We start from the raw sequence: 14,836 nt of genomic DNA on the forward strand, positions 1-14,836 counted from the left end.
CAGAAGGTGTTCAGGATACGTGGATAACGGGCACTGTGTGAATCAAGCAAAGGAAGTCACCAACCACAGGTACTAGAATTGTGCAGGGGCAAGGGTAAGACCGGCCTTAGGCTGAGTCCCCTGGATGACTGACCAAGGGCTGCCCGCATCCTTCCTGGCCACGGACATGATTGGCCCAGAACTTGAAACTGGAGATAGATAAAGCCTTATGAGGGAGCCCCAGAAAGGGGAGACAGGGAGTGAAGATAGGGGGTGTCCAAGAGCCCATTACATATCAGGGATGCTGTGGTGAATCTCAAGCACACATTAATGACTGCTAAGCCTGATTGAAGATATCCCATCTTTATTAAAGTATCCCATCTTTATATAAGTGGCCCTCCTCCCTCCACCACTACAGATGGTGGTGACTTTCCGTTAAAAAGGGGAGGAGGAGTCAAGAAGGAAGGAGGAGGGAAGTGGGAGGAGTCAGGTTATTAACAGAAGTGAGGTGAATGAGGATTCTTGAAAGTGCAGGGTGGCATCCCACCTCCTGCCTTCTACTTCCCCCCCATACCTGACCCATACTCCTACTATCAGAAAGTCTTTCTTCGGGCGCCTGGGTGGCTCAGATGGTTAAGCGTCTGCCTTCGGCTCAGGTCATGATCACAGGGTCCTGGGATCGAGTCCCACATCGGGCTCCCTGCTCCTTGGGAGCCTGCTTCTCCCTCTGCCTCTCTCTCTCTCTCTGTCTCTCATGAATAAATAAAATCTTTAAAAAAAAAAAACAAAAACTCTTTCTTCCCACCCCAAACCAGACCGTATGCCATTTTAAAGTGATGTAAGATTCTCCCATATATCTATGCACTTGTCTATGGGCAAAGCACTTCACATCTTTAATGCTTCCTCTCTTGCTAATGACAACCCATCCCTGCGGTTCTAGGTGGACAGCTGATGGCTGGTGAGAGGGCTATGCATGGTCAATGTGGGAAAGCCTCTCAAGTAGGGTTTCAGCAAGGAGCCCAGGAGGCCAGGCCCCTGCCCCTGCGTCGTGACCATCAGAACTGCTAAGTATCAGGCAGGTTGGGTCCCTGAACTCTGCAGATTCTTCAGTATAATGGCAAGTCATATATTTGTTCAGTAGGGATTTTGTGCTTTGCATCTAACACTCTACCTTCTAAACCTCCCCTAAATTCTCTGTCAGTTCATATGCAATGGGTGGGAAGCCTGGTTCTATGGGACTCTGCCCCAGGCACCATCTCTGAGCCAGGCAGGCCTCAGAATCCATCCTGAATGGAGGGAAGCCGGAAGATGGGAATCTGGGGAACAGAAGCAAGGCACCCTGTGTAGCCCGCAGCAAAGGGACAGCCTAGTGCCTCCACCTCGCTTTCTTCAAAAGGAACCTCTGCTGTGTGCACGGAGGCAGAGCTGTGGATGAGGCTTCTACACTAGGCACAGGTTAATTTAATGCTGCAGCCCCAGATGTGGGAGCTAATGAGGGGTAGGGGTGGGGGGTTAACAAGAAAGCAAGAAAGAGCTCATCACTGCGGAAAGGCCTTTTGAGATCATCACGTCCTGTCATTTTCAAGCTTTTTTTTTTTAAGCTGTTGAACCTATTTTCATTCACAACTCTTAAACAAAACTCCAAGTTGGAACTCTTCTGATTAAGGCAAGAGGAAGAAGTAGGAGCTGGGAATGGGCAGTTTTACCAGGATGGGAAACCAACTCACTCAGCCTACCTTCCAAATCCAAAAGTCCCTGAGGAACCTATGCAGAACTTTGGGGCCCTGGGTTTCACTTTGAAAAACCAACAATCCAGGCCAAACCCTTAATGTTATAGATGGTAAAGATGGGTGGGCGGTTTGTACAGGGTCCCCATGGAGTCAGTGGCGGCACCAGGACTAGAATTTAACCCCACTCCCCGCCCAGATCGCTCTTTGCCCCTCCCTCCAGCTGGCTGGCCCCCACAGGCCTTGGGCCCCTTGAGCCCATCGAGAGAATCAGACAGAGCTGCGGAAGGAGAACTGCAGGTAGATGATCAGCAGCAAAACCGTGGCCCAAAACAAGCACCAGGGGATAGAGCAGAAGTTGCAGCCAGAACCCTCCTCGGCCTCCGGCTTGGTGGGGCTGGGCGCCCGGGAGAAGGTGTAGGTGGTCGCCTCCTCCTCCAGCAGCTTCTCGCTGGGCTTCCAGTGCACGATGCCCTCCTGGCAGGCCTCGCAGAACTCGCCGCGGTGCCGCCGGGTGTCCTGGCGGCTGGCCACGTGGATGCGGTACTGGCCACCGTGCTCCCCGTAGCACTGCTCCCGCAGGCTGGTGATGAGGTTGTCCACCAGGCTCTCGATGTTCTCCTCCAGCATGCTCGACTCGTCCAGCCGCGCCGTGCCGCACTCGTAGCACAGCTGCTTGAAGACGCGCATGCGCACCGAGCCCGCCCGCTGGGCGCGGTCCAGGTACATGTGGAAGAGGATGACCACGTGGGGCGACTGCCAGGTGTGCCAGCACCAGGAGCAGTGGAACCTGCGGGGAGGGGTTGAGGCAAGAGGGAAGGGACCGAGGGGAGATGGTGGAAAACAGCCCCCCAAAGGCAGGGTGTTTATAGGCGTTGTTAGCTTTCCCGGGGGCGTCTGTCCAGTCTGCCCCTTCGAGGGCACCCTTAGGACCAGAGCAGGCTCGTCAAGATGCACCTGGCACCCACCTCACCTGTGCCCTGCAGAGGCCTCAGCTTCCTCCATCCCAGTGCCCTCAGGCTGTGCCCTTAGGGCTTTGGCTCTGGGCATATTTCCTCATCTGCAAAATGTTCAGGGCGCACTAGATGAGTCCTTCCTGCTAAGACCTCCTTGAAGTCTCATAGAGGGGATGGCCCGAACATTTGGGAAATGCGCCACCCACCCCACATTCTTACCTGTTAACACTGAGTGTGAACAGGGTAGACCCAAATCAGGAGGAAAATGACACCATTACTACTTCTCAGCCTCCAAATCAGTGCCTGGGTTAATGCATCCCAAGGCCTAGACTTAGTGGCAGTCTCTGCCCAGAGTGAGGTGACTGAGGCCAGCTGGTGATCACAGGTCACTGACCGAGGTTGCAGATGCCACAAGGCTTCCAGGTCTCCAAGAAGCTCCTGGGCCCTGCCAGCAAATGTCCAGCTCTTGGTAACCCTCCCATCAGCCAGTTTAGGAATTCCATGTTCTCATTTTCTTCTCTTTTGCTTACATCCTTTGGGGACTATTTTCCCTCTCTGAGACTGAACTATAAAACTAGGATTGGAAAATGTCAGAACTGGAGTAACCTTTGAAGTCACGCAATTAACCTTTTGTTTTACCCTCAGGCACAGAGAATAAGAAAATGATCCGTGTACACACAGCTAGAGTTCAGGGCCTGTACCCAGCACAAAACAGGTGCCCAATAGATGTTGAATTGAATTGAATGCATTGTGCCAGGGCAGGGAGGAAGGCCTTGCTTCTGACCCCCACACTGCACCACAGAGCCTCCCCATCTTCTGTCCCCAAAGGAAGTCTTTACATAACAAACCCATAGACAAGAGTGCTGGAAAGTCATCTCAGATATTACTGTACATCCCAAATCATTGAGAGACCTTGTTGAAATGTACGTTCTGGTTCAGTAGGTCTAGAGTGGGGCTGGAGATTCTGCATCTTTAACAAATTCTAGGTGATGCTGAGGCTGCTGGTCCATGCCCCACAAGGCAAGGATCTAAACTAATCCCTCCTCTTGCAAATGGGGAAAGTGAGGTCCAAGAAGGAAACAGAATTTCTCAAGGGCTATGGGGTTGACAGTAGAGCCAGTTTCTAGCACACCTCCTGTGTTCAGTATTTTAGATGGAAATTGAACTGTCCCAGGACCAGAGCACAGAACTCGATCCCCAGAGACATTGAGCCTCCTTTTCTTGGTTTTCAACCATTTTACATCATTAAAATCTGAAAAGATGTAAAATGTCAGAGTTTACAACTAATAAGTATATCCCACCTCTTTGTCAGAAGCAGAAACTATGACTCAGAGAGGGAAAGTTACACAGGAGTTCAGTGGAAGTGCTGAAATCAAACTCAGGTGTCCTACCTCCCAGTAAGGGACTCTTTCTCTGCTTCTCAGTCTACACCGGCCCAACCATGAGACTGATCTTAAGTACCTGGGTCCTCCGTATCTCTGTCTCTTCTTGGAAGGTGCCCCAGGGTTGCCTGCAGGGCCCCTGCTCACTGGCTACTCACCTGCCCGAGGCATGCAATTCCAGGTACTGCTTCCAGCCCGGGGCCAGCACATTGTGCTTGAGGTTGGGATCTATGATGAGGTCCCAGCTGTCAGCCGGCTTGGCCTCCTCCATCTTCTCATAGAAGACTTTCTTCCATTCACCTGTGGTCACGCTTTTACACATGGTCTTGTCAGTGGCGAGAGAGGGCAAGCTCCACCTGAGCGAGAATGAGGAGAGAGAGGGCAGGTGCAGGGCAGGGCAGCGCAGTCTCCACGGTCTAAAAATCCTCATCGACAGGACCAGGAGGAAACAGGACCCAGCTCCCTCCTTTGTCCGCAGTGGAACCTGTTTCCACAGCAACGAGGCAGGGCGCCAAGAGACAGAGCGTGGGGAAGAGGGAGTCTCCAAAGGGGTGTTTCCAGGCCCTGAACTGAGGCTGTGGAGGCAGGGTTTGTGGCTAAGTGACCTGAGGCAGGTGGGGGGCTTGGAAAAAGGCTGACCTTCAGACCATCTCACTCCGGCTTGTGAAGGGCGCACAGAGGGAGGACCCGGGACCTGGCTCAGCTTCACCTTGCTGCCCCTGGAGGCATCATCAGCATCTGGCTGCTATGGTAACCATGATGCCTTAGGGAGCCAAAGAGACATAAGGGATGGGAAGATGTGGGTCTGTTAATAGATGCAGCGATAATAGTAAACTCTGCACTCCCACCCTTTTGTGACGGGCAATGAGCCACTTACAAAAATTATTGGAAGTCCCTGGACCCACAATTATTATTGTCACTGTTCAGATCAGGAGACAAGGACTCATCTAGCTTATACATGGCAGAGCTCATATCTGAATCCAAGCTATTGAGCCCATAATAATTCATTAAGTCATTCATTTCAAACATATGCATGTGCCAGGCTCAATGCCTGGTCGTTGTAAGCGTATATGTGCCCAATAATGTGGGGAGGATCTGTATCCCAGAATGCAACGAGATCTGTACTTTGACAACCTTGGACAGTAGCAGCCACCTGTGCACAGGGATGGGGACCATTGCATCAGCCTGGCAGGAGCAGACACGATGATTTTCAACTTGGTTATAGCAGTGTCCATGGGGAAAACAGACCGTATTCTAGGTGCCTCTTCGGCTACTCTTTAACAAATTATTTTTCCTTTATGAAAGTCATACAGGTCTGGAGCTCCTGGGTGGCTCAGTCAGTCAAGCGTCCACCTTGGGCTCAGGTCATGATCCCAGGGTCCTGGGATGGAGCCCGGCATAGGGCTCCCTGCTCGGCGGTAAGCCTGCTTCTCCCTCACCTTCTCTCCCCGCCCCCACTCATGCTCTCTCTCGCTACCTCTCTCTCTCAAATAAATAAATAAAATCTTCAAAAAAAAGTTATACATGTTTATTTAGAAAAACTGGAAAATACAGATAAAATAAAGTGAAAGTAATACTATTCCTAATATCCATGTTCAAAATAATCAGTTAATATTATAACACACTCTGTCATTTATCTGTACATGTATGTATATACACACATAATATATATTATATATATACACACACACACACACATACATACACACCCCACTGTGATCTGTTTTTTAAATAACAATATATCATGAATATTTTTCTAAGAAATTAATATTACATCTTATAGGCTGCCTATATTCTGTGATCTGGTTGGGCATAATTTATTTAGCTAATCCCCTATTTTGGGGTACTAAAGTTTTTTTTCAGTCTTTTATAATTTCACTCTTGCTACCTATTTGTATAAAACTTACTGATGGACTGCGGCGCGAAGAATCATGAGCAGCAAAGTCTCCCGCGACACCCTGTACGAGGCGGTGCGGGAAGTCCTGCACGGGAACCAGCACAAGCGCCGGAAGTTTTTGGAGACGGTGGAACTGCAGATCAGTCTGAAGAACTATGACCCTCAGAAGGACAAACGCTTCTCGGGCACCGTCAGGCTTAAGTCCACTCCCCGCCCCAAGTTCTCCGTATGTGTTTTGGGGGATCAGCAGCACTGTGATGAGGCCAAGGCAGTGGATATTCCCCACATGGATATTGAGGCGCTGAAGAAACTCAACAAGAATAAGAAATTAGTTAAGAAGTTGGCCAAGAAGTATGACGCCTTTTTGGCCTCAGAATCTCTGATCAAGCAGATTCCACGAATCCTGGGCCCAGGCCTGAATAAGGCTGGCAAGTTCCCTTCCTTGCTGACCCACAATGAAAACATGGTGGCCAAAGTGGATGAAGTGAAGTCCACCATCAAATTCCAGATGAAGAAGGTGCTGTGTCTGGCAGTGGCTGTTGGCCATGTGAAGATGACAGATGACGAGCTTGTGTACAACATCCACTTAGCAGTCAATTTCCTGGTGTCCTTGCTCAAGAAGAATTGGCAGAACGTCCGGGCTTTATACATCAAGAGCACCATGGGCAAGCCCCAGCGCCTGTACTAAGGCACAGTTCAATAAATCCTAGTGCTACCCTTAAAAAAAAAAAAAAAAACTTACTGATGAAGCTCATGGTACTGCACTCTAGGTATCAGAGATGATGCCTCCTGCATTCGAAAAACACGTCTCTTGACCCTACTCTCTGCAGAAGCTTGCTGCGGCTAGAAGAATGTGAGCGAGCTCTTCAAACAGTGTGACTTACAGGCAGCTTGCAGATCCTGAAGTTTACAGATGAAAAAGCAAGACTAAATCATCTATCTGGTACTGGAGACCATCTTCCTCCTCCTGCTTCTGCATGAATGTTTGATGCCTTGACATATATTTTGGCCTCAGTTTCTTCATCTTGACAATGGAATAATAAGGAAGCAATATCTGTAGTGATTAAAAGCAAGGGCTCTGAAATCACTTGCTTGAATTTTTGTTCTTGTTTATTTGTTTTTGTAATTCTCTTATATTCTCATAGGTAGCTATTCTAATATATTTAATGTGTATCATTTCATTCTGGCCAAACATGTATTGGTATTTTATGTGAATATATTTTTAATTTGCATAGAAACAGCAATCACCAGATAACACTTATTAGGTATCAGGCAGTATGCTAAGTGCTTTATGCATATTAATTTATTTCATCTTAGTAACAACCTCTATAGGTAGGTCACAGCAGCCCCAGCTGCATTTTGCAAATATGTAAGCTACAACAGAGAGATTAGATAACTTGCCCAAAATTCAACAGCTAATAATTAGTGGAATTGGGATTTGAGACCATATGATGATCTCCAAAGCCCCAACTTTGATCAGCTTTGCCCAGCATGGAATCTAGAACAAAATATTTGCTAATAAATGTGTCTTTCTACTCTCATCACTCGATCTGGCCATTCCAGACTCAGAACTGGGGTTCATATCGTTCTAATGAATGGTTCGCTGGGCCCTACTGAGGCCACAACCCCAACATGAATACGAGTGAGGTGTATTTGGCCTGCAAAGCTCCCTGTTACTACCGTAGGTGCTACTCTGGTAGCACCTATGGTGTCCACAGACCCATGATGCAAAGTGTAAATATTTTATGTTTTGTGTTTTTTTTTAAAGATTTTATTTATTTATTTGAGAGAGAGAGAATGAGAGATAGAGAGCACGAGAGGGAAGAGGGTCAGAGGGAGAAGCAGACTCCCCGCCGAGCAGGGAGCCCGATGTGGGGCTAGATCCCGGGACTCCAGGATCATGACCTGAGCCGAAGGCAGTCGCTTAACCAACTGAGCCACCCAGGCGCCCCTTGTGTTTTTTTTTTTTTTTAAAGCTGGAAGAGAAAGTCATTTTGAAATTGTACCAAAGAAAATACAGTACATAGAGCCACATCTGTGGGTACACCATTCCCGTGAAGCCATGATCATTTGATGACAGGCACCCAGGTTCCGTGGAAAGAGTGCTGAACTGGAAATCGGGAGATAGAAATAAATACCACAGCTCTGCTCCTGGCTGGCTTTGTTTCCTTGGACAGGTCACTTCTCTTGGCCTCAGTTCGTCCATTTGTTCAATGGAGCATTAGAGTGTAAGGCAACACTAAGGTCCCCTGCGACTATAGCCATTTATGGTTCCAAAGAGCGTTATACTTAGAAATCTGAATCCTTGGGAGGTAAGATAGAAGCCTCTGGATGGAGGAGGGAGGCATTGTGGGTAGCGCCTGGAGTCAGGGTCTGTCTCCTTTGGGGCCGCTCCACAGCTGAAGTGCTCTGGGGAGGTGTCACTGCACTAGTTTTGTACTGGACACAGTAAGAAGGGCAGAAATTAAATCAGAGCCACTGAAAAGTTAACACTGGAAAGGATTTTTAAGTTTATTAAGCTTTATCCTTCAGGTCAGTATTCTTGCCTCTGAATTAAGGCAATTGATGCCCAGAGAAGTAAATGGACTTAACCACCTCCGAGGTGTGTTGGGAACCACCTCAGAAACTGTGTGAAGCTGAGAATAGCATATAAAGCTTGCCCTGGAGCCAAGGCATATCACCCAATACCAGGAATGAATTCTCTATTGGTATTTTGCAGTTGTTGCTACAATAAACATTATGATGAAAAACAAGAACACAGAAGGTAAGAATCACCAGAGTTGTCTCTCTCTCTCTCTGTGTGTGTGTGTGTGCACACACCCATGTGTGTATGTAACCAGCTGATGCAATTCCCATTGGCACAAATTAAGTTTAATTTAGAACTTGAGCTTGCTATGCAGAGGCCAATGTGATACACCCTTCTGTATAGCAGAATGTTTTCTCTAATAAAATAATATTTCTATCAAGACAAGTAACCCTATGGCATTCCAACTTACTCTTTATATCAAATGACTTCACTGGGAGGTCTGCCTGTAAGGCAGGTGTGAGTTTGTCTGCCTGCGGGCTCTCTGGGGCGCTAGCAGCAGAAGCCGCATTTCTACTCTGTATTTCTTAGTTTCCAGGAGCAACGCCCCTGCTCAAGGAGCCTGACAAGCCCCACCAGAAGGGAGATGGCTTTCACACCAGAGAGAAGGCCAAGGACAAGAACACTCCAGCCCAGAACTGGCTGAGTTTGTACCAAAGTGAGCTCATGGGTCATACTGACCCACACTTTCTCTTAACATGGCAGCCACCCAAGCCTGGCTAGTCTTAGGGCTTTGGCATCCATAGCCTTTTCAGCTGAGGGGAAACCTTTACTATTTCCAGGAGACTCTTTGCCATCATTTGACTGAATTGCACTTCAGGCATCTGGGACCCATGCTTCTGGAAGCAACAGGCATCTGGTGCCACACAGCTCTGCACACAGATCCACATCTACCTTAGCTGGAAATATGATACTCAGTACATATCTACATATAGAAACTCTCAGAAACTACAGGAGAGAAATAATGTCAGCAAGAACTGTGCAGAAAGAACTGTGTAGAATGAGAAAGAGAAACGTTAGGTCTGCATTCTGTCACTGACTTGTTATGTGACTTGGCCTCCCTGGTCTTACATTTCTGTGTGTCCCTGAAGTTGCTAGAATTGTGCCACATGTGTGTTAAGTTTCCTCTCTGCCCTAGCAATTTGTGGGCCCACAATTCTCAACATACCTATAGCTCCAGTGAAGGTAGGATTTTCCTCTCCAAAACCCCCCTAGAGCCTCAGAAACATATGCAAAGAGCAAGTCTCTGTTTTCCCAGTGAAGAGATACTGCTATGCCCATAATTTTTCCTTACTAAAGATTTCCTGAATAAAAAAAGGACTGGTGATTATCTAGAATCCTTCTCAAATTTTTAAATGACCAGAGCTATAAAATAACCACCCCCTAACCCAGACAGCTCTAGGTTATATTTTTGCCAAGCAACGTGTCTTCCAAGTTTTTTCTGACTTTAAGTAAACTCAGCAGGGCTTACAAAAGAAAGATGCATAAATGTGGAAACCCACCCCTGTTTTCACACTTTAAGGCCAGCCTACTGGGTTAATTGCTTAGCATGGCTTTCAAGGTCCCCCATGATCTGGTCTCAATCTAATTCACCAAGCATAGTTCCCACCACCTTACCCTTTCCCAACCCCCTGACTGATGCTTCCTCTCTTCTCCCAGAATAGACTCTAGAATCCCATCTCTTCCTTTGTTCCTGATGCCTCTTCCACCTGAAATGACTTAATCCTGTCTTTGAATTGGACCTGGAAGAAAAACCAGATTTGATAGGTAGATGTGAGGTATAGGATAGCGAGAAGGTAGACAGAGGGAGTCATTTTGAAGTACAGCTCACCCTTGGACAACATGGGGGTTTACCCAGCCTGGTATGCTTACTCCCCTGTACTGGGTCCCAGGCAGGGAGTCCCTAGTTCTCTGTAGCAACCCACCTTTCCATCCCACAGCATTTATAAGATTGCTAGCGTTTACTGAGCGCTTAGGGTAGGCCAAGCAGGCACCCTCTTAAAGGTTTACATTTTATCCTCACATCAACCCTATAAAGTAGGCTTTTGTTTTGCTGCTTTTTATGGGTGAGTCAAATAAGACTTGAAAGGGTTCAACAACTTGTCCGGGGTCACTTGGCCAGCAGGTGGTAAAGGAGGTATTTGAACCTGGGCAGTGCCTGCTCTCTCAACCACTGTGTCATGTGATAGTAAATGTTGAATAAATGTCAGTCATTATTATATCATCTGGGAGTTGAAATGGGCTTTAAAGGTCATCTAGATCAACTGTGAATCCCAAAGAATCTTCTCTTCAACCTTGTCTGCATTTACAGCTTCTGCTTAAATTCCTTCTCCTACAGTCAACTGACTACTTCATAACCTGCTTGATTTTGACAAAGCAATGCCTTTCATTAAACTCTTGGTTTCAATGAGGTGAGCCATCTGTTTCCTGTTTTATCCATACAGTGACCTTGGGTTTGCCTTCTGGCTCCATATGAACTAAGTGCTACACCCCACCCCACCCACCCTCTTCATGGCACTCTTTGGACCCTTAAAGGCAGCAGCTATTACAGTCCTTGGGGCTTTCCCAACCTCATCTCAAGCCTCAGAAATGACTTTGTGACTAAACTTTCATTAAATCCAGGATGCTGAAGTTATGGGGTCTCCAGGGAACACTTCCATACCTGTAGCTTCCTGCCATCTTCGAGGTATTAATTCATGAAGACATCTCTGGGGAAAGGCCTCTTGGGCTTCACTTCCACTCCATTCTATCCCCTCTATGCTTTATCCCAAGTCTTTAAAAGACATTTGCTTTGAGAAAGCAGCACTTCTCTAGGCACAATAATCTGGGGCTTGAAGACCAGCACAGACTCCAAAGTACAGTTGACCCTTGTCAACGTGGGTTTGACCTGCATGGGTTCATTTACATGCAAATTTTTTAAAGATTTATTTATTTGAGAGAGAAAGAGAGCAGGCACTGCTCATGAGGCAGGAGGGGAAGGGCGGGACAGAGGGAGAGAATCTTGAGCAGACTCCCCCGTGAGCGCAGAGCCCAATGCAGGGCTCCATCTCAGGACCCTGAGGTCATGGCTTGAGCTGAAATCAAGAGTCAGTCGCTTAACCGACTGCGCCACCCAGGCGCCCCACAAATTTTTTTGATAAGTTTAAATACTATACATGTATTTTTTCTTCCTTGTGATTTTATTAAAACATTTTCTCTTTTCTAGTTTACTTTATTGGAAGAATACAGTATGTAATACATATAACATACAAATGTGTTATTTAACTACGTTACCAGAAGTTCTTCTGGTCAACAGTAGTCTATTAGTAGATAAGTTTTGGGGGAGTCAAAAGTTATACATGAATTTTTGACTGGGCAGGGGATCAGCACCCTTAACCCCCATGTTGTCCAAGGGTGAACTGTACTTCAAAATGACTCCCTCTGTCTACCTTCTCACTATCCTATACCTCACATCTACCGATCAAATCTGGTGTTTCTTCCAGGTCCAATTCAAAACTACCTCCCCTGGAGAGACTTCCCAGATCCTCCTCTGAGGATGTCTCCCTTCTTAATCTTTTTCTTAATCTTTCATTATTTTGGTCATTATTACTTTGTACCTTGTATGAAGAACAAATCCATGTATGATCCTCTGTCTCATTCATCACTGTGGCTAGAGAATGGAGTGTACTGGGTGGATGGTTCTAAAGCACCCGCTTTTTTTTTTTTTTAAGTAGGCTCCACACTAGGTGTGGAGCCCAGTGTGGGGCTTGAACTCAAGAGACTAAGACCTGAGCTGAGATCAAGAGTCAGATGCTTAACCACCTGAGCCACCTGAGTGCCCTTAAAAGACCCATATTATTTATATCCCCAGATATGACTCAGACCTCCACCCCAGATTTTTCCAGAGATGCTCCCATCCCTCAGCTGGGAATATTAAAAATGTTGGTGGCTCACTGGGAATTGCCCTTCACAGTAGACTCCCCAAGGCCAATGACTGGCTGATTCAAGGATCCAAAGGCCTGCCTCCCTTGCCTGATTTGGGAAAACTCTGAAGGCTATCTCAGTTCCTGAGCTTACTTTAGGATCAGCTGAGCTTCATTTGCAACCACATGGTGTGACAGTATCTTGTCTATCCAATCCTGCCTTCCTCGCCTCCCTATAGGCATAACTCCCAAGCACATTTCCCAGTAAACTGTGCATGCAGCTCTGTCTCTGAGCCTGTTTCCAGGAAATTCAATCTGAGGCACCCTTAGACTCTACACGGGGTCACTGCTGCCCCGCACCTGGTGCATCCCACCTTCTTTAACAAGCCTCAACAAGTAAACACGGATCCAAGGGGATCTGATATAAGACATGAGGTCAAATGCTGCAAGGAAAGGAGCTGCAGGAAGAGCTTCACCGCCCAAGAGACTCCAGGACTATGAGGACCTAGAACTGCAGACCCCAACAGCCCCTCCATGACATGGGATGGAGAACAAGGGGAAGATTTAAAGATGTCCACCATGTCATCCTCAGCAGGGGCTACAGAAACTGAAAAGGATAAGGGGAAATAGGGAGAGGAAGATGCAGAGGGAGGGAGGGCAAGTGGAGGGGAAGAAAGACGAAAGAGAGAGTGTGTGGAATAGTGAAGGACTGGGGAGAGAGGCAAGGGAGCCACGGGAAGAAAGAAAGAGCTGGAGAGAAAAGAAAGAAAGATCATTCTAAAGTAGCCTTTGATTCCTATTGTAACTTCTTTTAAATCTGTGCTCATTTTACATCTTTAGAATATTACTGTCCTTTTTTGTGGCTTGTTTTTTTAGATCCCATTAGGATTGGGCTTATATTTCCTTTGGCTTAATTTGATTTGTTATCCTATTTGCTCGGATTTCACAGAAATCCATGAAGGTTCAATGTTTTCCAGCAGACAGGTGGCCTGGATTCCCCTCATTCAGATCACACCCTGGATGGAAGTGACTATCCCACAGACAAGCATCAGGAGTGACTCACCCAGACTAAGAAGGAATCCTTCATTTCTTCCACTGCCTCCTTGTGAAGACGAGATGAATTTGGACTACCTTACAACCATTCATTAAACAGAGCCACAGTAAAAAGAAGCATAATCGAAAATGGCATTGAAACTTAATTTATGTTTTTACTGACATCTTTCCGAGAGAGGCCCAATGGGGAATTACATTGTATAACATGAAACAGAGTATCCTAAACTTCCTTGCCACCATCCACTTCCCACTTATCATAGCAGCTATTCCTCTAAAACATTTTTTTTTCCCTCCCAAACTACACAGAAACCCATCCCTTGCTGGCTTTCCTAAGGACCTCTCCCCCCCCAAAAAAACTTGTTGACTTACTAATTCTCCCCACCCTTTACTTCTGTTGCACAACTAAGGCAAGGGGTAGGAGGGAGGAGCAGGGCAGAGCTGTCTCAGGAAACCAAGCCCTTGAGTGCCTTGCACCCAGGGTCTGGTTTTCTGTCTGGCTGATTTTACGTCTTGTACCAGAAGAAATTAGCACAGACTCTCCTTCTATTTTCCTCCCACCTGGGGAACTGCCGCAGCGGTGGATGTGGTGTCTTAGAGGTGGGGAGTTTTCATGGCCTGGAGAGAGGAATTGGGTAGAGGAACGTCAAATCTGCTCCCTGGCATCATTATGACCCTCCTCGAGGTAGTTTCACAGGTCAAAGTGAAAAGTTCGTCATTTTAAGCCCCTCCACATCTCACTTGGTGGGAAACTTCCCAGGCACTGACAAATGGTGCATCAGCATCCTTAATTCCCAGGGCTGTGGCAATCGTGTCCTATCTGAGACAGCCGTAGTTTACAAGGGGCAGTCGGCTGGCAGCAGGAAGGGTAGACTGAAATGAGAAACAGCAGAGTGGCCATCAGAAGGGCATGGCCGCAGTCCACTCCAGGTAGGACACAGCAGGAAGCACAGTAGTTTAAGAGCAAGCGCTTTGGAATCAGAGACAAGGCTGAAATCAGGGCTCCGCTGCTTACTAGGAGTGTAGCTTTGAAGAGATTTGTAACCTCCGAAGGCTTGTTTCCTCATTTGGCTGATTTGGGATGGGGACGAGATAATGGTCCCTGCCCCCCAGGCTACTGGTAAGGATGAATGAGATAAATACTGTGGACACTTGAAAGATGCCGCGGTTAGAGGCATCAATGGCTGTGCAGTCAAAAATCCACATGTAACTTTTGACTCCCCAAAACTTAACTACTCATAGCCTATTGTTGATTGGAAGCCTCACCGATAACATTAACAGTCAATTAACGCCTATTTGGTATGTTACATGTATTCTATACTGCATGTATCCTGACAATAATGTAAGGTAGAGAAAAGA

The 14,836-nt window shown here is 47.0% G+C and overlaps 1 protein-coding gene and 1 pseudogene across 1 annotated transcript; one reads left to right on the forward strand and one right to left on the reverse strand.

Moving 5' to 3' along the window:
* Positions 1 to 1,976: 1,976 nt before the first annotated feature.
* Positions 1,977 to 4,381, reverse strand: RTP1 (receptor transporter protein 1). The gene is made up of 2 exons (XM_028101052.2): positions 4,203 to 4,381; positions 1,977 to 2,496 (listed from the first exon to the last, which is right to left on the reverse strand). Exons 1-2 carry the CDS (start codon positions 4,364 to 4,366, stop codon positions 1,977 to 1,979), a joined length of 684 nt encoding a protein of 227 aa, XP_027956853.2. The 5' UTR covers positions 4,367 to 4,381.
* Positions 4,382 to 5,963: 1,582 nt separating this feature from the next.
* On the forward strand, positions 5,964 to 6,670 carry LOC148165023 (large ribosomal subunit protein uL1 pseudogene; annotated as a pseudogene).
* The last annotated feature ends 8,166 nt before the right edge of the window (positions 6,671 to 14,836 follow it).

Source organism: Eumetopias jubatus, unplaced genomic scaffold (genome assembly GCF_037043125.1).
Source record: "Eumetopias jubatus isolate StellerSeaLion01/CBP00866 unplaced genomic scaffold, mEumJub1_p1.0 scaffold_1, whole genome shotgun sequence".
In the NCBI taxonomy this organism is placed as follows: Eukaryota; Metazoa; Chordata; class Mammalia; order Carnivora; family Otariidae; genus Eumetopias; species Eumetopias jubatus.

What these genes read in the sequence shown, in the direction of transcription:
- RTP1 (XM_028101052.2), bottom strand. Translation starts at nt 4,366, where the DNA reads ATGTGTAAAAGCGTGACCACAGGTGAATGGAAGAAAGTCTTCTATGAG. An exon ending in GAATTGCATGCCTCGGGCAG is followed by an intron (nt 2,497 to 4,202) that starts GTGAGTAGCCAG and finishes CCCTCCCCGCAG; the next exon opens with GTTCCACTGCTCCTGGTGCT.